Source organism: Vipera berus, assembly GCF_964194415.1.
Source record: "Vipera berus genome assembly, chromosome: 6".
In the NCBI taxonomy this organism is placed as follows: domain Eukaryota; kingdom Metazoa; phylum Chordata; class Lepidosauria; order Squamata; family Viperidae; genus Vipera; species Vipera berus.
The window spans coordinates 87,645,157-87,668,072 of NC_138208.1; the positions used below are offsets into that span (position 1 = coordinate 87,645,157).

The following is a 22,916-nucleotide window of genomic DNA, read 5'->3' on the forward strand; positions in this document are numbered from 1 at the left end:
AACCACTGGCTGAGAGCAAAGAAGAGATCAGTCTGGCTGGGGAATTCTGGGAGTTGAAGTCCACCCATCTTAAAGTTGCCAAGTTTGAGAAACACTAGCATATAGGTAATCCTCGACTTACAACAATTTATTTAGTGACTGTTCAAAGTTACAAGGGCACCGAATAAAGTGACTTACGTCTGTTTTTCATAGTTATGACCATATGTTGCATCCCCAGGGTCACGAGATCAAAATTCAGAAGCTTGACATCTGACTCACATTTATGACTGTTGCCATGTTCCCGGGGTCAGGTGATCCCCTTTTTGACGACCTTCTGGCAAGCAAAGTCCACGGGAGAAGCCAGATTCACTTAACAAACGGGTTACTAACTTAACGACTCCGGCGATTCACTCAACAACGGTGGCAACAAGAGTTGTAACAAGGGGGCAAAACTCACTTAACGTCTCACTTAGCAACAGAAATTTTTGGGCTCCTTTGTGGCCGTAAGTCGAGGACTACCTGTATTAGCCAAAGCAGCCATAGGTAGGCATTTGTAATTCGCTCCAACAAGTGGAAAAACGCGCGGCGGCCCCTTTAAGACGCCCTGCCCCCCCCTCTCTCTCTCTCTCCTCTCCCTAAGAGACACGGTGAAACTGCCCCCCCCCGCGTGAGCTCGATACTTCCGGCTCTACCGCGAAACATCTTCTAAAGCGGGGGTCTTCCAACTTGGCCCTTTGATGAAGTTGAAGTCCACAAGTCATCAAAGGGCCAAGTTTGAAGACCCCCCCCCCCAGTTCTAGAGGTCGTGCGTGGCCGAGGCCGCCAAAGAGAAGCGGTCGTGAGCACCCTCCTACTTCCGGCTCCGCCGCGAACATGCGTGGCCGAAGCCGCCAAAGAGAAGCGAGCGTCCCGGCGGCAGCCGGAAGTGAAAAACCGGGAGAGCGCGCCTCTCTCTCTCTCTCTCTCTCTGTCTCCCTCCCTTCCCTTCCCGCCTTCCCCTCCGCCCACTCTATGGTTCCTCCCCGTCGCGGCGGCTGACAAGATGGCGGCGTCGGGCCTAGGCTTCGGCCCAGGGTCGTCGGGGCTCCTCGGGAGCCGGGTCTTGGCCTACACCCTCCACCGCTGGAGCAGCTTCTCCTCCACCTACCTGCCAGAGTGAGTCGGCCGACGGGGGGGGGGAAAGGGCGCCCTCCTCCTCCTCGAGGCAGACCCCTCCCCTCCGCGGGGTCTCGGGACCCCCGCCCCATCTTCCCCAGCGCGGAGGATGGGGCCTGCGGTCCACAGCGGGGGGATGTTGGGGGCAGGGGGGAGGTTCGAGTTTCTCTTCTGGGGGGGCGGGAAGGATCCGGGGAGGGCGGGGGGGGAGGAGGAGGGATTTGCTGCGAGACCCCCTCCCCCAACCCTGATTCCTGCTACCCCAGGCGGGGAGGGGGGGTTCCCTCCTCCTCTCCCCCCCCCATTTGCAGTGGTGTGAATGAAGGCTGGGGAGGCCGGGGGGGGGCTTCTGGGTTCGAGCCCCCTCCCTCCCCCCGCCTCTTTAGCGGGTTGGGGGGCTGATGTGGAGCAGGGCAGGCAGATGCTGGGTTGATCAGGCGCCCTCCAGCCAGGGTGGGTGGGCTCTTAGGGATCGAGTGGATCTTTGTCCGTTTGTGTGTGTGTGTGTGGGGGGGGATCTGTCTCCCAGTATGGTGCTGGAGAAGACTCCTGCGAGTCCCTCGGACTGCAAGGCGATCAAACCGGTCAGTCCCAGAGGAGATCAACCCTGACTGCTCTTTAGAAGGCCAGATCCTGAAGTTGAAACTCAAATCCTTTGGCCACCTAATGAGAAGGAAGGACTCACTGGAGAAGAGCCTCATGCTGGGAAAGATAGAAGAAGGGGACGACAGAGAATGAGGTGGCTGGATGGAGTCACTGAAGCAGTAGGTGTGAGCTTAAATGGACTCCAGCAGATGGTAAAGGACAGGAAGGCCTGGAGGAACGTTGTCCATAGGGTTGCGATGGGTCGGACACGACTTCGCAGCTAACAACAACAACAACTGGTAGCAGGCCTTGCCGTGGGGGTCTTCGTGGCCATCGGGATGTGGTGATGGGGGTGATGTTCTTCTTAACAACTCTGGCCAAAAAAAAAAAAAGTTGTAAAATTAGGTGGGATTGTGACAGCCACATTGCTTAGGAGTGGACGTTATGTTTCTTCCTCCTCTTCTTTTTCTTCTCCTCCTCCTCTGACAGTTTTCTTCTTCTCCGGCATTTCTTCTTCCTCTTCCTCCTCTTCTTTTCTGACCTTCTTCTCTGACATTTCTTCCTCTTCCTTCTTCCACAGGTGGTACCCGTACCATTGGTTGAAAAGCCCTGATCTAGTTAGGTTAATAAACGTTTGCAAGAAAGGTTAGAAAGCATCAAGGACTTCAGTTTTTCCTCCTCCTCTTCCTCCTCTTCTCCTTTTCTTGACCTTCTTCTCTGACATTTCTTCTTCTTCTCCTCCTCCTCCTCCTCCTCCTCTTTTTTTCTGACATTCTTCTCTGACGTTTTTCTTCTTCTCTGACTTTTCCTCCTTCTCCTCTCCTCTTTCCCCTCTTCCTCCTCTTCTTCCCTGACATTCTTCTCTGACATTTTTCTTCTTCTTCTCTGACATTTTTCTTCTTCTTCTCTGACATTTTTCTTCTTCTCTGACATTTTTCTTCTTCTTCTCTGACATTTTTCTTCTTCTTCTCTGACCTCCCTCTTCCCCTCTTCCTCCTCTTCTTCCCTGACATTCTTCTCTGACATTTTTCTTCTTCTCCTCTCTGACCTTCCTCTTCCCTTCCTCCTCCTCCTTCCGTCTACCCCAAAGATGCTTTTTTAGGAGGAAACTAGTTTTTCTTTGAAGACCTTTTTCACTTCTCATCCAAGACGCTTCTTCAGCTCTGACTGGAATGGTGGGGGATGGAAGGGGAATGGAGTCTAGTCGGAGCCGAAGGAGCGTCTTGGATGAGAAGCGAAAGGCCTTCCAAGAAAAAACAAGAAAGTCCAGTGGCCTCCTGAAAAAGCACCTTTGGGACAGCCGTGAACTGGAGGACTAAGAATCTCCATAGACGCCCTTCCGTCTACCTTTCCCAGCATTAGAGCCTTTTAGCAGAGTTAGGCATTGATCATGCAGGACGGGGCATCCGATTATTGCTGGTTCCTAGAGGCCACCTAGATCAGAGGTCCCCAGCCTTTTGGGCACCAGGGACCCGGGTTCCGTGGAGAGAGGTTTTTCCGTGGACCGGAGGGTGCGTGGTTTTGTGTGCTGCCTGCATCCCGCGGATGGGGCTCTGCTTGTTTGTGCGGACCGGTAGCTGGCCTGCTGTGGCCCAGTGCTGGTCCACGGACCGGGGGTTGGAGACCCCTGACCTAGATGGTTGTTCAGGTCTTTTTTTTTTCCAGAATAGACCTGGAAGGGACCTTGGAGGTCTTCTAGTCCAGTGGCCCCCAACCTTTTCAGCACCAGGGACCGGTTCCGTGGAGAGAGGTTTTCCCACGGACCGGAAGCGCGTGTGGTTTCGCCTGCTGCCGGCATTCCATGGATGGAGCTTCATTTGTTTGCGCGGACATGTTTCTGGTGTGCTGTGGACCGGTCCCTGTCCACGGACCAGGGGTTAGGGACACCTGTTGGGGACACCTGTTGGGGACACCTTGAGCTTCCTGCTCAAGCAGGAGATCCTATACAATTGTTAAGACAAGTGGCCGTCCAGTCTCTTCTTAAGAACCTCCAGTGATGAAGAACCCACAACTTCTGGTGGCAAGCTGTTCCACCGGTTAATTGTCCTCACTATTAGGAAGTTTCTCTTTAGTTCCAGGTTGCATCTCTCTTTGGTCAGTTTCCAACCGTTGTTTCTTGTCCAGCCTTCAGGTGCTTTGGAGAAGAGGCTGACCCCCTCTTCTTTGTGGCTCTTCTTTGTCTTCGGAGATGTCATCCATTGCCACTTTCCTCCTGCTGGTCACCCTTTCCTTCTTCCTTTCCAAACGTTACAGTTAGTCCTTGACTTACAACCATTCATTTAGCGGCCGTTCAGAGTTACACTGTCCTATCTTTGCCTTGTCAGCATCCATTCAGTTTAAACTGCTAAACGAACCTATTTTTTTTTATTATGATTAACTTTTTTATTTTATTTTATTTTTTTTGTTCGTTTGTAAGGAAGTTTGCTTTATACTTTTACCGATGCCGGTAATTTGTAAAACTTGAGGGTGTTTAATTTTGCTTTTACATTTTCCTGCAAAATACTGTGAGGGAAACCAGGTTTCTAATCAGGGTGTCCCCGGTAGCAGATAAAAAAAAAAGCGGGGGGGGGAGAGTCTTTTCATGATTAGAGATGTACCTAATCTTTCCGTAGATAATTCCTCCTTTTTAAATGGTATCCTAGAACGTTCTAAGCCATTTCAAGCTCCGGCTTTATTTTATTTTATTTTTATTTGTATCCCACCTTTGCAATGCAATTTTTTACAAATAACTCCACCTATCCAACACACATTTTTCTCCTCTTATTTTTCCCATAACAGCAGCCCTGTGAGGTCGGTTGGACTGAGGGAGAGGGACTACCTAGCCCAATGACTAAATAGAACTTACCGCTTCCCCGTGTTTATCTGAAGGTCATCTGGCTGGCTTTCGTGGAAAAGGCGGGACTTGAACTCACGACCTTTTGCTTTCTAGCCCCGTGCCTTAACCACTGGGCCAGACTGACTCTCAGACAGCTCCGTGATTCCAGCAGTGAGCCTCTGTCTGAGAGGGGAGGGGGGGGGGAAGCTATTGCGCAATCTCTTTTTCCTGACCTCTCTTTGAAGAAGGGAAAGGTTGGAAAGACGTTATGACTTCTAAATGTGTTATAAGGCGTTCAGAGTCTTTTGGGGAGTTGGGTGTGTTAAGGAATTTGTTGTGCAGAGGTCTCCTTGTGCTACCAAGGAGTTGCACAGACAAGGAAGGGTACTGAGAGGAGTAAAAGTCACACAGTAAACACAAGAGTACACTGAGATGTAAAAGCAAAAAGTAGTTTACTTGAAGGTGGTGTAAAAACAAAAATGCACGGTCAAAAATAAACAGTCCAAGTAGCAATCCAAAATACAAAGTCTTCTTACCGGTCCAGAGGTCAATACACAGTCCAGATTTATAACAGTAACAGAGCAAAAACAGTAACAGTAGAGAGCAGTGAATTCAGAGAGAGAGAAAGAAGCTACGTTCCTAGCTCCCTCTTATGGCCATGAGAACACTTACACACCCATTGGCCAATTAACATCTTAAAGACATAACATCATGGTTAATACCGTATATTTTCAACCCAACATTGTAGGCTAACACCATATGCCTAACAGGGTGGTCTCCAAGACCACCACCACCACCACCATCAAGTTCACAGATCAAAGAGACAGTTGTGTTGGAGGTGAAAATTGTGTTGGAGGCTCAGGAAATGAAGGAAAACATAAAAATAGCGAGGGATGTTCATCACAGGGTTGTAACACTGAATGCTAAACTCAGGAATAGAACAGAATAAAATAGGGAATGGAATGGAAATTAAGAGTAAAGTAGAGTAGAATAGAATAGAATAGAAAATGTGGAATGGAATGGAATAGAAAAGAAGAATAATTGAACAGAATATAGAATAGAATGAAAAGAATATAGAATAGGGAATGGAATAGAAATTAAAATAGAGTAGAATAGAATAGGGAGTGGAGTGGAGTAGAATAGAATCAGAACAGCGTGGAGCAGAATGAAATGAAACAGAATAAAATAGAACAGAATAGAATAGAATACTTTATTAGGCCAAATGTGACTAGCCACATAAGGATTTTGCCTTGAGTTTTAAGCCAAAAATTATTCATTCATTTATTTACTTACTTACTTGCTTACTTACACCTCCCAGAGGGGCTCTGGGCAATGTAGAATATACTCAGTAAAACTGACATTAAAATCAGAATTGATTTAAGATGAGAAAGACTTAAAATGGCAGAGGTGACAGGATAAGCAGGGAGGTCGTAAGTGCTGGGAGACAGAGGACCCACGGCAACGTGGAAGGTGTGGGCTGTTCATATTTAACTGGAGAGATCCGGCAAGGTTTATTAGGTGGTGCCCAGCTCAGAAGACGGAAGTCCGTGTTACTAACTTACGAACCGCAGCGTTTCACTTAACTGCCGTGGCAAGAAAGGTCGCAAAATAGGGCAAAACTAACAAATGTCTCCCTTAACGAGAGAAATTGTGGGCACAATTGTCATAAGTTGAGGAGCACCTTGTACTTCTATATTTTCAGTACCTGTATTTCTGAGTATATTTGCAGCCCTCACTAATAGGAGAAGACTTCAAGCAAGTAAGGAAATGGCAAAAACGGGGTATTCTAATGGGATATTCTATTTTTTTTTTTTTAAGTTTTTATTGATTTTTTTTTCCATACCTACAGTAATAATTTTTCCAACGTGCTGTCTCGACTTTACATTTGCTGACACATATTTAATTCCTAATCCTTTTTTTTCCCCTCTAGCCATCGGTAGAATAAGTCTCAAGTTGGATCATATTGTTTCTTCTTTTCCTTTCATATCTCATAGTCAATCTGTCAGTCTCTGCGCAGTCTAGTTTCCCCCCTCCCCCCAGTTATTTCTCCATCTGAATGGTGATCCTTCATTTTTTTCCAATATCACGCAGACGCAGTTAATATTTTGAGTTTGGGATTGTAAGCATCGTTCAGCCCGGAGCAGACGTGGGCGACGAGGTGGGCAAAAGAGAGAAAGCGAGAACAAATAAAAAGCAGGACGAGTTTCTTGCGGCGTGCAAGTTCCCTTTCGGCGACGGGTCCTGAGATGAACTTGGACGCAAACCCAAAGCTGTCGCAACTGTTTGCTCACTTGGTGTGTTTACTTTTGAGAAAGCCACCTTGTGCCCTCCGGGTGCGAGATTCAGTCTGGGATTCAAAGGCAGCGTTGAACTTCACCCTAGTTTTTATAACTTAAATCCGTGTAGAGAAATATTACACACTGAAATGGTATAGGGTTTCCTGCCTGAGCAGCGGGTTGGACTAGATGACCTCCAAGGTCCCTTCCAACGTATTATTATTATTATTAGGTGATCCTCGGCCCAGGGCGACGCTTCTGCTAACAAGCAAGACTCTTGTCCCCGTTTTGCGACTTTCCTCGCCGCGGTCTTTAAGGGAGCCGCTGCAGTTGTTAACGTTGGGGACACAGTTGTCACTTCCCCCTTGACCTGGCTTGTCAGAAGGTCGCAAAAAAGGGATCCCGTGAGCCCAGGACACGGCAAGCGTCGTAAGTACGAGTCAGCTGCCGAGCGTCTGAATTTTGATTACACCACCGCGAGGACGCCGCAGCGGCCGTTAGTGTGAAAAAGGGATCAGAGGTACACTTTTGTTTTCCCAGGGCTGCTGCAAGTTCGAACAGCGACCGAACCGTCGTAAGTCGAGGACTTAACCTGTATTTGGAGTTTTCCCTGGGACTTTTTTCCCCCCATCACCCTTTGCGGTGCCCCCTGTAAACATGGAAGCAAAGCGCTGGGTAATCGATAAATGTTCTACTAACCTTTATCCATAGAAAAGGTTGGAGAAAAGCCACAGGCAGAATAGACAGAACAGTTCACTAAAGTGGAAAGAGAATATCGCAGCCATCTTCAGGAAGTTCCTGAGCCCTTGCTATTTGCAAACGTCCTTTCTGCTATTCGAAAGAGGGTACCCGTGAAACCAAAGAAATGGGGGGGGGGAAAGAAAAAAAAAAGAACAGAAATTCCGAATAACTGTTCAGCCTAGCCGTGCAGCTTGCATAACTGGGATTGCTTTCTCCGACATAACCAAGTTTCAAAAGCCGCGGGTGGGTCTGTTTAATCCTCTTGGGGGGCTTGAATAGAATTGGATGAACAAGTGCAAGTTAAAAACAACCAACGAATTGCACAGGGTTTCCATTCGTCGTTGCCCGGCTGATGCTTTTATGAGGACTGTGAGAGTCTCTCTCTCAGCATAGGACAGGGGTCCCCAACCTGTGGGCCACAGCACACTACTGGGCCGTGGCCTCTTGGCCATTGGGCTGCGTGAATGCCTGGCCAGCACACACACACACACACACACACACACGCTCATGCTAGCCCCGTCCTGAGTGTCGCGCCGCCCCCAGCTTCGCGCAGGCACTAGCCCCTCCCTCAGCACCGCCCCCATTTGCATCCCACGCATGCATGCATCCCCATGCCGCCTCCTTCCTTTTCCTCCGGAGGTAAAGGTAAAGGTAAAGGTTCCCCCGCACATGCGTGCTAGTCGTTTCCAACTCTAGGGGCCGGTGCTCATCTCCGTTTCAAAGCCGAAGAGCCGGCGCTTGTCCAAGGACGTCTCCGTGGTCATGTGGCCGGCATGACTAGACGCCAAAGGCGCACGGAACGCTGTTACCTTCCCACCGGAGTGGTCCCTATTTTTCTACTTGCATTTTTACGGGCTTTCGAACTGCTAGGTGGGCAGAAGCTGGGACGAGTAACAGGCGCTCACTCTGTTACGCGGCACTCGGGATTCGACCCGCCAAACTGCCGACCTTCTGATCGACAAGCTCAGTGTCCTAACCCACTGAGCCACCGCGTCCCTCCGGAACACCAACCTAAAAAGGTTGGGGACCTCTGGCGTAGGAGACCCGTTTTCAGTATTTTATGGTATGTGTAGGAGAAAGACTGGCAGGATCTGGGGGCGGAGTTAAAGGAGGGATCAGCCGAGAATCCCTACATAGCTACAAGCGAATTAAGTCCAATCTCTCTCGAATCCTGTTGACCCTTATCTAGTTCCTACCTAGCTGGTGCTAACCCTCAGTTAAGAGGTTTGCCACGCAGAGGCATAAGAAGCGATAAACCTGTTTAATGACACCTCTGTGGGTGAACTTGGATCTTTCCTGTCTGACGTTATGGAAGCCAACAGATAGCTCATCAAAAACGGGTAGTCCTCAAACTGCGACTGTAACGCAGCACGCCCCTTATGGGTCTTAAGTCATACTGGTCATAAAATAGGTCGGTCCCACGACTAACCCTGATCGTACAACCTTTTTTGGTTGTTGCAGTTGTTAAATGGACATTGGGGTTATTGAGCGATTGCTGTGGTCGTTAAGCTGAATCCATTCTTCGCTATGGGGCGGTCTTGTTGAAAACCGGAAGTGTTGATTTGCACCAGAATTGTTCTAAATGCGGTCATGGAGCCCGGTGCCCAAAGTGCAGTTATATGACGTGTGTGTGTGTGTGTGTGTGTGTGTGTGTGTGTGTTTCCTCAACTTTGAATCTGGCTCATAAGTCCCTGGGTCATAAGTCCCCTCTTTCAGGTCTGTTGTAACTTCTAGTGACTGGTCACAAATTGAGGACTGCCTGCACTCAGCTTAGTTCCTTGGAGATGGCTCCGTCTCAGAGGAAGACGTTACTAAATGTCCGCAAAATAGCTTTGTCGTAAATTGTAGGATACCGTAGCCCCGTTGCCCAAAATCTAAGGTATGATAGTCATCACACAGCTATGGAGGTATGGCAGTGCCGTAACGCAGGGGTCTTCAAACTTGGCCCTTTTATGACTTGTGGTCTTCAACTCCCAGAATTCCTCAGCCAGCATGGACCATGTAAGCCAGGGGTCTTCAAACCTGGCCCTTTTATGACTTGTGGTCTTCAGCTCCCAGAATTCCTCAGCCAACATGGACCATATAAGCCAGGGGTCTTCAAACCTGGCCCTTTTATGACTTGTGGTCTTCAACTCCCAGAATTCCTCAGCCAGCAGGGACCATATAAGCCAGGGGTCTTCAAACTTGGCCCTTTTATGACTTGTGAGCTTCAACTCCCAGAATTCCTCAGCCAGCGTGGACCATCTAAGCCAGGGGTCTTCAAACTTGGCCCTTTGATGACTTGTCTTCAACTACCAGAATTCCTCAGCCAGCATGGACCATATAAGCCAGGGGTCTTCAAACTTGGCCCTTTTATGACTTGTGGACTTCAACTCCCAGAATTCTGGCTGAGGAATTCTGGGAGTTGAAGTCCACAAGTCATAAAAGGGCCACGTTTGAAGACCCCTGCTGTAACGTGTCAGAATGCCAGTGCTATAAAGATGTGTCACATTTCCTGAGATAGCAGCTTCATGCTGAAAGGATGAAATGGGATATTCCGGTCCGTGAATTGGTTTCCATGGGGGTTATTATTCTGCCCTTTCTTTTAATTTGTTTCTTGACTTGATTTTTATTCCCACCTTTATTACTTTACAAGTAATTCAAGGCATAAAACATAACCTAATACTCCTTCCTCCTCCTATTTTCCCCACAACAACAACCCTGTGAGGTGGGTTGGGCTGAGAGAGAGAGGGACTGGCTGAAAGTCCTGCAGCCAGTTTTCATGCCTAAGGCGGGACTAGAACTCACTGTCGCCTGGTGATTGGTCCAAAGTCTCCTAGTCGCCTTTCAGGCCTAAGGAGGACTAGAACTCACCGTCTCCTGGTGATTGGTCCAAGGTTTCCCAGCTGCCTTTCAGGCCTAAAGAGGACTAGAACTCACTGTCTCCTGGTGATTGGTCCAAAGTCTCCTAGTCGCCTTTCAGGCCTAAGGAGGACTAGAACTCACCGTCTCCTGGTCATTGGTCCAAAGTCTCCTAGATGCCTTTCAGGCCTAAGGAGGACTAGAACTCACCGTCTCTTGGTGATTGGTGCAAAGTCTCCTAGTCGCCTTTCAGGCCTAAAGAGGACTAGAACTCACCATCTCTGGGTGATTGGTCTAAAAGTCACCCAGCCTGCTTTCATTCCTGAGATGTCACTAGAATTCACCATCTCCTGGTTTCTAGGCCAGGACCTTCACCACTACTGCAAACCGGTTCTTTTTCTAGAGGATGCGGTTGTCCCAGTTGACCTGTGTTATCCTTGCTTCCTCACAGGTTACCGAGCTAGTTTCTCAGGCCGTGGACTCTTGGCCAGGCTAGCTGGGGGATCTTCTGGGAATTGTTGTTCAGCAACATCTGGAGGGCACAGATCCTTACCGCTGATTGTCATAAAACCTCATCGATGCAAAATAAAAAAGAAATAAACGCTGGGATACATGAATGCTTTGTGAAAACAGAACATTCCGAATGTGCATCTTTCAGATTCCCCGTGTTGGAAAGCTGCATTTATTGGGCCTTTTGTGTAGGGAGGATTCTTAACAAGGCGGAATTATCCCTGATTGATTTGTGTCTGATCACCCCATTCAGGGTTTTTCAAAGGACGCGATTTGTTTCTTTCTCCACGGCCCATTCATCTTCTTGTCTCCTTTGCAAGCATTTTGTGGTAAGGAAAGTGCAGCGCTGGTGTTTTCCTCAGCTGCGTTTTCTGAAACAAGAGAAGAAAAAAAAAAGCTTATTTGCTTATTTCTAAGTCCCGTTCAAGAGCGGGGGCTTGCAGTTGGTTCTCGAATTTTGTATCTGCTGTGGGTAAATTGTATTGTGCGCTTGATCCAACTTTTAAGGAAGATTGGAAGAGGGCAGCTGTAACTTTTCCCAAAGCAACATGGATTTGAAGAGGAACATTAAGCCTGAGTTATTACCCCCCCCCCCCCCCCGTAGATAGGGCTCGCAACTTGGGAGTTCTCCTAGATTCACAGCTTTCTTTAGAAGACCATATAGTAGCTGTGACTAGGGGGGCCTTCGCCCAGGTCCGCCTGGTGCGCCAGTTGCGGCCCTATCTAGACCGGGATGCCCTGCGTACGGTCACTCATGCGCTCGTGACCTCGTTTGGACTACTGCAACGCTCTCTACATGGGGCTGCCCTTGAAGACCACTCGGAGGCTCCAACTGGTACAGAATGCAGCTGCGAGAGTTGTGTTGGGAGTTCCCCGATACTCCCATGTTACACCTTTGCTCCGCGAGCTGCATTGGCTTCCAGTTGTCTTCCGGGTGAGATTCAAGGTGTTGGTAATGACCTACAAAGCCCTACATGGCATGGGTCCGGAATACCTTGGGGAGCACCTGCGGCCGGCGTCAACTTCCCTCCGCCCAGTACGTTCCCACAGAGAGGGCCTCCTCAGGGTGCCACCGGTCAAAGAATGCCGACTGGTGGCCCCCAGGGGGAGGGCGTTCTATGTGGGCGCGCCGGATTTATGGAACCGTCTTCCGGTTGAGCTCCGGATGGCGCCCGACCTCCGCTCCTTCCGGCGCGATCTAAAGACTTACCTCTTCGAACAAGCTGGCCTGGCCTGATGGGATGGGGTTGGGTTTTATTAATACGTTTTAACCTATTTTTTAATGTTTTAACTTATTGTAAGAGTTGTGGGCATTTTGTTTAATCTCTTTTAATTTTTGTATTTTGTCTTTTAACACGTACTGCCCTGTTCACCGCCCTGAGTCCTTCGGGAGAAGGGCGGTATACAAATAAATAAATAAATAAATAAATAAATAAATAAATAAATAAATAAATAAATAAATTTGCTTCTTGCACTTTCAGAGGTTTCTTAGCAATTGTGCTATCCAGGTACTTGATATTAAGTCGTCCTCTACTTAGAGACCGGTCACTTACGGACTGTTCAAAGTTACAACAGACTCCCCAAAAGGTACCACGATGTAAAAAAGATGTTGAGACTCTAGAAAAAGTGCAGAGAAGAGCAACCAAGATGATCAGGGGACCGGAGGCTAAAACATACAAGGAATGGTTGCTGGAATTGGGCATGTCTCGTTTAATGAAGAGAAGGACGAGGGGGAATATGATAGCTTTGTTCCAGTATCTCAGGGGCTTCCCCAAAGAAGAGGGAGTCAAGCTATTCTCCAAAGCGCCCGAAGGCAGGAAGCAACGGATGGAAACTCACCAAGGAGAGAAGCAACCTAGAACTAAGGAGAAACTTCCTGACAGTGAGAAAAATTAATCAGTGGAACAGCTTGCCTACAGAAGTTGTGGGTGCTCCAACACTGGAAGTCTTGTAAGAAGAGATTGGACAACCATTTGGTGGAAATTGTAGACAGTCTCCTGCTTGAGCATGGGGTTGTAGTAGATGACCTCCAAGGTCCCTTACATCATCATCATCATCATCATCATCATCATCATTATTATTATTATTATTATTATTATTATTATTATTATTATTATTATTATTATTATTATTATTACATTATGCTGGGACATATATATTTGCCTTCGTTTGTTAAAATCTCATGTCTAAAAATTTTATTTACCCACCATGAACTGAATTGGTTTGTGCTTGAAAATAGTTTATGGGGCAAAACTCTTTTTTTTTATTGAAAAGTTTTACAGTACATTTTAATTTAATTTAATTTTTAATTTTTTTAAATTTTTATACCGCCCTTCTCCCGAAGGACTCAGGGCGGTGAACAGGGCATATCTTAAAACTACAAAAGTACAAAAATTAAAAAAGAATTAAATTATTGCCCACAATAAAAACAATAAAAAATATATATAAATATTAAAACCCTAAGTGATTCCCCATCAGGCCAGGCCAGCTTGTTCAAATAAATGGGTCTTTAACCCGCGCCGGAAGGAGCGGAGATCCGGTGCCATCCGGAGCTCAACCGGCAGCTGGTTCCACAAAGCCGGAGCGCCCACAGAGAAGGCCCTCCCCCTGGGGGCCACCAGCCGACATTCTCTGACTGGAGGCACCCATTTTAAGTATATTCCATCCCTCCGCCTCTCCCCCCCACCCCACCCCCTCCACCCACCCCCCGACTTCCCAGAGCTGAAAGCAGGGTATTGCCTCTAACAAGCTTAAACTAAAATAAAACCCTCGCAAATCACCACCATTTGTCGGAAACCGTGTCTTCGTTCGTAAGTGTGAAAAATGGTCATAAGTCTCTCGAGTGCAGTTGCAAATTTGGTCACTGAATGAATGGTTGTAAGTTGAGGACCACCTGTTTTATCAGGTTTTGAATCCTGATTTGGACCTAACATAGACCTGGCTTGTTTAATTATTCCTGTTAAAGCAAGCATCAATGGTGGATGGGCAGTCGGCTATGTTGTCACCTTTTCGTTTTTACACCTGTCTCTCTCTCTTTCTGTGTTTCTAGGAATATTTTAGTAGACAAGCCCAATGATCAATCTTCACGGTGGTCGTCAGAAAGCAACTACCCTCCACAGGTAATTTTTAATGGCTGCAAACATATCCGAGATGCCTTTCTCCCCCTAGTTTCCCCACAACAACCCTGTGAGGTGCATTGGGCTGAGAGAGAGGGACTGGCCCAATGTCATCCAGCTGGCTTTCATGCCTCAGGTGGGACTAGAACTCACCATCTCCTGGTGATTGGCACAGAGTTATGCAGATGACTTTCACGCCTAAGGCGGGACTAGAACTCACCGTCTCCTGGTGACTGGCCCAAAATCACCCAGCCGGCTTTCATGCCTAAGGTGGGACTAGAACTCACCATCTCCTGGTGATTGGCCCAGAGTTATGCAGATGACTTTCACGCCTAAGGCGGGACTAGAACTCACCGTCTTCTGGTGAGTAGCCCAAAGTCACCCAACTGGTTTTTATGCTTCAGGTGGGACTAGAACTTACTGTCTCCTGGTGATTGGCCCAGAGTTGCCCAGCTGTCCTTCATGTCTAAGGCGGGACTAGAACTCACTGTCTCCTGGCGATTGGCCCAAAATCACCCAGCCGGCTTTCATGCCTAAGGCGGGACTAGAAGTCACCATCTCCTGGTGATTGGCCCAAAGTGATGCAGATGACTTTCACGCCTAAGGCGGGACTAGAACTCACCGTCTCCTGGTGATTGGTCCAAAGTCACCCAGCTGCTTTCACGCCTAAGGCGGAACTTGAACTCGTCGTTTATCCCCACTCCCTCATTCTTCCTGTTATTTCCATTTCTTTAATTAAGACTTCCCTTGTGTCTCCCTTGTGCGTATTCAGTTATATTTGCCGTCCGTGTCTTGTTTATTTCACATTCCTTCGGCATTGGAATATAGACCAGGGTTTCTCAATTTTAATAACTTTAATCTCTGTGGACCTAAACTCTCGGAATTACCTGGCATGCTGGCTGTGGAATTCTGGGAGTTGAAGTCCACACAGATTTAAGTTCTTAAGGTTGAGAAACACTGCTCTAGACAATGAAAATTATGAACTTTCTCAGCTAATATCCTTCCTGATTTTTCATTGAGTAGTTAAGAGGCCCCCCCCCCCAGCTCCCTAGTACAACTACACTCCCAGCACCTTTTACACAAATATTTGTTTTTTATTGGGAGTGAAAACCCTGAAGATGCACCTTGTGTCGTATGGGAGAAGCTCACAATGATCTAAAAAGAAATCTTCAAAGAACAGATTTTTAGGCCATTTCCTACTTGTTTTTCCCCTTGTCCTATGCACAAAACTATCGGCATCCTGGTTATTTGCTTTTGTTGTTGTTGGAATACAGGTAGTCCTTGACTTACAACCGTTTGATGACCATTCAAAGTTACAACACCATGGGAAAAATAACTCGCGACCATTTTTCACACTCATGCCAATTGCAGCATCACATGAACAAAATTCAGACGCTTGGCAACTGGCGTGTATTCATGATGGTTGCAGTTTCCCTGGGGGGGTCACGTGCTCCCCTTTTGCAACCACCTGAGGAGCGAAGTCAATGGGGAAGCCAAATTCAGTTAAGAACCATTGTCAGAGCATGCACAGTCTTATTGCGCGAGATAACCCAGGAGTAAACACAGTAAACAGTGGTCTATATTAAATGGTGGTTTATCCTACACTATCTACAATATCATACACCAGGAACAATACACACACACATGTATTAATACAGCAGTCTCCAACACACAGCAATTACAGCAGGAAACAGAAGAGAGAGCACACATCTGCCGAGCCTTCCCTTTTATACAAGGCTGTTAAAAAGATACAGACCCTGCTTGCTCTTAAAGGGACACAGACCCTGCTGAGTCATTCCCAACATTACATCATACATTACATCAGCTGGTTAGCTTCTAAATCATTATCGTGACAACCATGTGACTAACAACAGCAGTGATTCACTTAACAACTGTGGCAAGAAAGGTCGTAAAAGGGAGCAAAACTCACTCAACCACTGTCTCACTTAGCAATAAAAATTTTTGGCTCGATGGTGGGCGAGGATTGCCTGTACAGGAAACAATAATAAATGAATAATACAGGAAATAATAAACGTTGCTTTAGTTGGATAGCAGCTTTAAGTGACTAGGATTCCTTAGAGCAGGGGTCCACAACCTGTGGGCTGTGGCCCACTGGCGATTGGGCTGCATGAATGGCTGGCCAGTGTGTCCTGAGTGTCACGCAGGTGCTAGGCCTGCTCTCGGCATCATGTGGGCGCTAGTGCCACCCCCAGCTTTGCTTGGGCTCTAGCCCCACACCCAGTGCTGCCCCCGTTTGTGTCCCCTGCGTGCACGCATCCCATGCCTCCCCCTTCCTTTCCCTCCGGGCCGCCGACCTAGAAAGGTTGGGGACCTCTGCCTTAGTGCAGAGGTCTCCAACCTTTTTGATTTGGCGGCCTGGAAAGGGAGTCAGGCACTGCTACGTGCGCGCACGCAAATGGGCTGCACGTGCGCACGTGCAACAATGAGCCCCGTGTGCGCACACAGAAATGGGCTGCGTCTGAGTGCATGTGCACAAGCAAACGGCTGCACGTGAGCACATGCGCACATGCAAATGGGGCTGTGCGGGCGTGAGTGCTGCAAACGGGGCGGCGCTAGTGCCAGTGGGACACTCAGGGGCGGGGCAGCGCTAGCGCCGGTGGGATGCTCGGGGTGGCGCTAGCGCGAGTGTGTGTGAGTGCATGTGCCTTCACGCGGCCCGGTGGCCAAGTGGTAGTGGGCTGCGGCCCACAGATTGGGGACCCCTGCCTTAGAGGGAAAGGTCCATTGCCTTTCCCCCTTCTTTTGCTACCCGGAATCTCACACTCCAGCATGGACAAATTCCAAACTGTTGGCAGAGGTGGTGCATTGAGGAAAAAGCCTCCCCGAACTTGAAATTTCAGCTAAAAATAACCAGCTAAGCAGTTGTGCTCCGCGCTTCCTCCATGCGTTTACCAGATGGCCTTTAATAGTTCCTCTTGGCAGAAGAAATGTCTCTACGCAATGGTTAGAAGTGTGATAATGAGGCATTGACACTGTCTTGAGAATACAGCGTTAAGCATTTTTTTTCCTGTCAGCCTAGAGCTTGGGAAACATCATGTAGCTTTGGAGCTTTGGCTCGGCGAGTCATTTTCAGATGCATTGTAACTGTCAAACTCCAGAGCGAGGGATTTTGTGGTGTTTTTTTTTTAATGGGACAGTCGTGGGATAATTTGGCTGCATGCTAAATAGGAGCACTGGTGGCTGAAGACAAAATGTCCCAAAGGTGTTTTTTCAGGAGGCAACTGAACTTTCTCGTTTTTCTTTGAAGACTTCCTTGTTTTTCATCCAAGAAGCTTATTTAGCTGTTGGCTGGATGGTGGGGTTTGGAAGGATTTATACTCCTTGCAGACAGCTGGTCATTTGCATTCCTATAGAATAGAATAGAATAGAATAGAATAGAATAGAATAGAATAGAATAGAATAGAATAGAATAGAATCTTTATTGAGAATAGTCGGATTTTTATAGAATAGAATAGAATAGAATAGAATAGAATAGAATAGAATCTTTATTGAGAATAGTCGGATTTTTATAGAATAGAATAGAATAGAATAGAATAGAATAGAATAGAATAGAATAGAATAGAATAGAATAGGATAACGATAAGAATAGAATAGGATAGGATACGATACAGAATAGAATAGAATAAAAATGGAATGGAATAGAGTAGAATAGAATAGAAATTAGAATAGAATACAATAGAATAAAAAATATGGAATAGAATAGAATAGAATAATAGAAGAAATATGGAATGGAATAGAATAGAAAATATGAAATAGAATAGAATAGAATACAATATAATAAAAAATACGGAATGGCACAGAATAGAAAATATGAAATAGAATAGAATAGAATACAATAGAATAGAATATCTTTATTGTCATTGTATAACTCACAACGAAATTAAGTGCTAACCACTGCGCCATCACGGTCCCTCAGAGAATTACGTCACTCATTCAGTATGCTTTGCTGGTTTCATTTTAATGTTCTCCTTACTTCAGAAGGTTTTGGGATTGATAACCTGACAGAGGTGAGGCCACAAGACCCACATCCCTCTTTTTCTCCTCTTCCTCCTAGTATTTGATCTTGAAACTTGAAAGACCGGCCATAGTTCAGAGCATCACATTTGGAAAATACGAGAAGACGCACGTCTGTAATTTAAAAAAATTTAAAGTCTTTGGTGGAATGAATGAAGAAAACATGACCGATCTTTTATCAAGGTAGGGTTGTACTTTCCATGTCTTTGGTGCCCATCATAACAAAACTAAGAAGAACTGAAGTTCTGGTTTGATGTTTTAGCAAGATAATCATCATCATCATCATCCTTTTTGCTCCTTTCTCTGTGGTTTATGTTTTCCTTTTTATATGCCCTAGTGCAGGGTTAGGCAACCTTGGCTCTTTTATGACTGGTGGACTTCAACTCCCAGAATTCCTGAGCCAGCATGGCTCAGCTTGGAAACCTCTTCCTTTCCCCTCAGCATGGCTGGCTCAGGAATTCTGGGAGCTGAAGTCCACCAGTCATAAAGCGGCCTAGGCCTAGGCCAGGGGTAAGCAACCTTGGCTCTTTTATGACTGGTGGGCTTCAACTCCCAGAATTCCTGAGCCAGCATGGCTCAGCTTGGAAACCTCTTCTTTTCCCCTCAGCATGGCTGGCTCAGGAATTCTGGGAGTTGAAGTCCACCAGTCATAAAGCAGCCTAGGCCTAGGCCAGGGGTAAGCAACCTTGGCTCTTTTACGACTGGTGGACTTCAGCTCCCAGAATTCCTGAGCCAGCATGGCTCAGCTTGGAAACCTCTTCCTTTCCCCTCAGCATGGCTGGCTCAGGAATTCTGGGAGTTGAAGTCCACTAGTCATAAAGCGGCCTAGGCCTAGGCCAGGGGTAAGCAACCTTGGCTCTTTTATGACTGGTGGACTTCAACTCCCAGAATTCCTGAGCCAGCATGGCTCAGCATGGAAACCTCTTCCTTTCCCCTCAGCATGGCTGGCTCAGGAATTCTGGGAGTTGAAGTCCACTAGTCATAAAGCGGCCTAGGCCTAGGCCAGGGGTAAGCAACCTTGGCTCTTTTATGACTGGTGGACTTCAACTCCCAGAATTCCTGAGCCAGCATGGCTCAGCATGGAAACCTCTTCCTTTCCCCTCAGCATGGCTGGCTCAGGAATTCTGGGAGTTGAAGTCCACGAGTCATAAAAGGGTCACGGTTGCCTACCCCTGGCCTAGTGAAACTAACACAGATAGTCCTTGATATACAATCTTTCCTTTAGTGATGGTCCAAAGTGAAAATGGCACTGAAAAAAGTGACCTAGGACCGTTGTAGTATCCCCCGTGGTCAGGTGAACAAAACTCAAACACTTGGCAACTGACTCGTAGTTATGACGGACGCCGTGTCCCGAGGTCACGCGATCGCCTTTTGGCAACCGTCTGACAAGCAACGTCAGTGAGGAAGCCAGATTCATTTAAGAACCACCTTACTAACTCAACAACTGCAGTGATTCACGTAACAGTTGTGGCAAGAATGGTCATAAAATGGGGGCAGAACTCACTTAACAGCTGTCCTGTTGAGCCCTGGAAATTTTGAGCTTCTGTTGTGTTTGTTAGTCAAGGACTGCCTGTGCCATGATAAATAGCAGGGAGCGTAAACCAAGATTTTCGCTGTCTTAGCTTTGTGAACATCCCAAGGTCGATGGTGGGATTTTGCAAAAGAGAAGCAAAATATTTCTATTCCCTTTAGGTTCTGTCTCGTGTTTTCAAAGTACTGTAGAACTATTTTAAATAGAGATTGAAAAAACAATGCTTCCGGACCGATTTTGATTAATCCACGTTCAAATGAAAACTTCAGCATCCAGATTGACTTTTTGATATATTGACTCTCCAAGCTGTTCAGAGCTGACTTTCTGACGTAAATGTAGGAAAATGATGTACAGCAGAGAAAGTGGCCTAGTCAGCATTATTGCTGATGGCCTTCTGGCCTCCCTAATGGCCTTTTATAGATGCCAGCTTATCATATATAAAACCTGTCTACTAATTCACTTCACTTTGAATAATCTTTCACATTGTTTTTTTTTCCCTTTACAGTGGCTTAAAGAATGACTATAACAAAGAAACATTTACTCTGAAGCATAAAATCGATGAGCAGATGTTCCCTTGTCGATTTATTAAGATAGGTAAATCTGTAATTCTCCTCTTGCTTTTTTTTTTTTACTGTTTCCATCTCTTGACTATTGGCTCACTGTTTCTCAACCTTGCAACCAGTAGTGGTGAAGGCGCAGTTAAACTGATTGATTGCTACTCGTGCCTATCACAGGAATTCTCTCAACTAACTGGTTAGCACTATTTTGGCACTAGATAAGGGCGGTTGGACCCCGTTTGTGGCTACGTAGGGATTCTAGGCTGATCCCTGTTTTAACTCCGCCCCCAGGTTGTGCCGCCACATCCTCCTAGGCTTGGCAGCTTTAAGATATGTCTTTCTTCAAAGCTAGCTAGGGGAATGAATGACGGGAGTTGAAAGTCTGCCCATCTTAAAGCCACGAGGGGTTTGTGAGAAACACCGCTCTTGCTTGTCCTATTGTTGTGCTTCCTGCAGTTTTTAGAACTCGGCCCCTTTTCCGTCTTGACAGATTGCGGTGGGGCAATTTGGACTGGGAGCATCTGGCGGATTATTCCGGCGGAGAGATTGCGTGGTGATTCTGTTAGTGGCATCCAGCATAAAAAGGAGCGATAGGAGTAAAGTTTGCGCTGCCTCATGTCCCTTGAGAAACTAGTGCCATATGGAGAGACAGTTAGGTGTAGTGGTTAAGGTGCTGCCCTAAAAACCAGGAGATGGCAAGTTCTAGTCCGACTTTAGGCATGAAAACCGGCTGGGCGACTTTGGGCCAATCACCAGGAGACGGTGGGTTATAGTCCCATCTTAAGACATGAAAGCCATCTGGGAGACTTTGGGCCATTCACTAGGAAACTGTGAGTTCTAGTTTTGCCTTTCGCCTGAAAGCCATCTGGGTGACTTTGGGCCAATCCCAAGAGGACTGTGAGTTGTAGTCCTGCCTTAGGCACAAATGTTGTCTGGGTGACTTTGGGCCAACCCCCAGGAGATGGTGAGTTCTAGTCCTTCCTTAGGCATGAAAGCCATCTGGGCGACTTTGGGCCATTCACTAGGAAACTGTGAGTTCTAGTTCTGCCTTTGGCCTGAAAGCCGTCTGGGTGACTTTGGGCTAGTAGATCTCTCTCAGCCCAGCTCACCTCACAGCGTTGTCGTTGTGGGTGATGAAGGAAAAATCTTCACCAGCGTCCAGTCCAAGCCGGGAATAAACAAAATGGAGACTGCTTTAGAAAGAAGCTTGTAGTTTATTGAAGAGGAGAGCCAGACAGAAAGATGGCTCTGGAAAAAAAACAACTGACCACATGTAGTAGGGAGTGGTTTTTTTATACCTTCTGGGGCTCTTGAGGTTGTTTCCTGTTCCTGTTTGAGGCCTTGTATTTCCTGTGTCATGTACTTTGACCTGAGTTTGAATGTGCCACTTTGGCATTGGTTAATCCTATTATGTCTCCTGTCTTTAGAATTTGGGTGGGGGCATGTAGATTTTAAGGGTCTTTGTCTTCCTAATTTCTAGCTTCCTGACTCCAACCTTTCTGAATGGATTATTGAATTTGCATTTCTAAAAGCTGGCCTCTGCTTAGGGCAGGGGTAGGCAACCTTGGCTCTTTTATGACTGGTGGACTTCAACTCCCAGAATTCCTGAGCCAGCCATGCTGAGGGGAAAGGGAGAGGTTTCCAAGCTGAGCCATGCTGGCTCAGGAATTCTGGGAGTTGAAGTCCACAAGTCATGAGGGGGCCATAGTTCCCCCATGCTGGCTCAGGAATTCTGGGAGTTGAAGTCCACCAGTCATTTTTAGAGCCAAGGTTGCCTACCCTTGGCCTACGGGCTTGGGCTTTTTTCTGGGGTCTGGCTTCTGTCCTTTTCTAAGATCTCCATTATTCCTTTGGGGAAATATATTCTGCCTTTTAAATATTTCCCAAAATATTTCTTCCTCTGGGGCGGGGCTGACTCCCCACATGGGAAAAATAGTAAGAAGACATGTTAGATATGTTTGCTGCCTTGAGCTACTTATACAACAATAAAGGTGGGATTAAAAATGAAATAAGTAATGTAAATTGAAGACTTGGGAAGGCCACACTTGGAATACCGCATCCAGTTTTGGTCACCACGATGTGAAAAAGATGTTGAGAAAGAGTGCAGAGAAGAGCAACAGAGATGATCAGGGGACTGGAGGCTAAAATATATAAAGAACAGTTGCTGGAATTGGGTTTGTCTAGTTTAATGAAGAGAAGGACGAGGGGGGACATGATAGCAGTCTTCCAATATCTCAGGGGCTGCCCCAAAGAAGAGGCAGTCAAGCTATTCTCCAAAGCCCCTGAAGGCAGGACAAGAAGCAACGGATGGAAACTCGTCAAGGAGAGAAGCAACCTGGAACTAAGGAGAAACTTCCTGACAGTTAGAACAACTAACCAGTGGAACAACCTGCCTCCAGAAGTGGTGAACGCTCCAACACTGGAGGTTTTTAAGAAGAGACTGGACAGCCATTTGTCTGAAATGGTATAGGGTTTCCTGCCTGAGCAGGGGGTTGGACTAGATGACCTCCAAAGTCCCTTCCAACTTTATTATTATTGTTATTATTACTCTGGGACCACTCCTTCCCAGTCGTAATCCTCCAGATGGGATGTAGCACAATTGACATCTTGGCAGGAATTTCTAGTCTAACCAAAGAGTGTCCTTGCTTGCCATAAGGCTGCTTTCACACACAAGGAAAAACTACGCTGCTACCAAAAAAGATCCATGTGATCCCATTACAGGCAATCCTCAACTTAGGACACTTCATTTAGTGACCGTTCAAAATTACAAGAGCA

General features: G+C 46.9%; 1 protein-coding gene and 1 long non-coding RNA gene across 3 annotated transcripts in view; both read left to right on the top strand.

Annotated features, from left to right (window-relative positions):
- LOC308670313 overlaps positions 1–22,916 on the top strand; it is a 605,733-nt gene that overhangs the window by 158,692 nt on the left and 424,125 nt on the right. The window lies entirely within an intron of this gene.
- The window catches only part of MKLN1 (muskelin 1), a 95,569-nt gene continuing 73,661 nt past the window's right edge, over positions 1,009–22,916 (top strand). The window contains exons 1-4 of one of the 2 annotated variants that reach the window (XM_081331757.1): positions 1,013–1,134; positions 13,952–14,021; positions 18,094–18,236; positions 20,090–20,178. In XM_081331757.1, the coding sequence (XP_081187883.1) occupies positions 1,022–1,134; positions 13,952–14,021; positions 18,094–18,236; positions 20,090–20,178 (415 nt within the window). In that variant the 5' untranslated portion in view covers positions 1,013–1,021. Of the gene's footprint in view, positions 1,135–13,951; positions 14,022–18,093; positions 18,237–20,089; positions 20,179–22,916 lie in introns of both variants that reach the window. The other variant, XM_081331758.1, reaches the window with a different exon arrangement.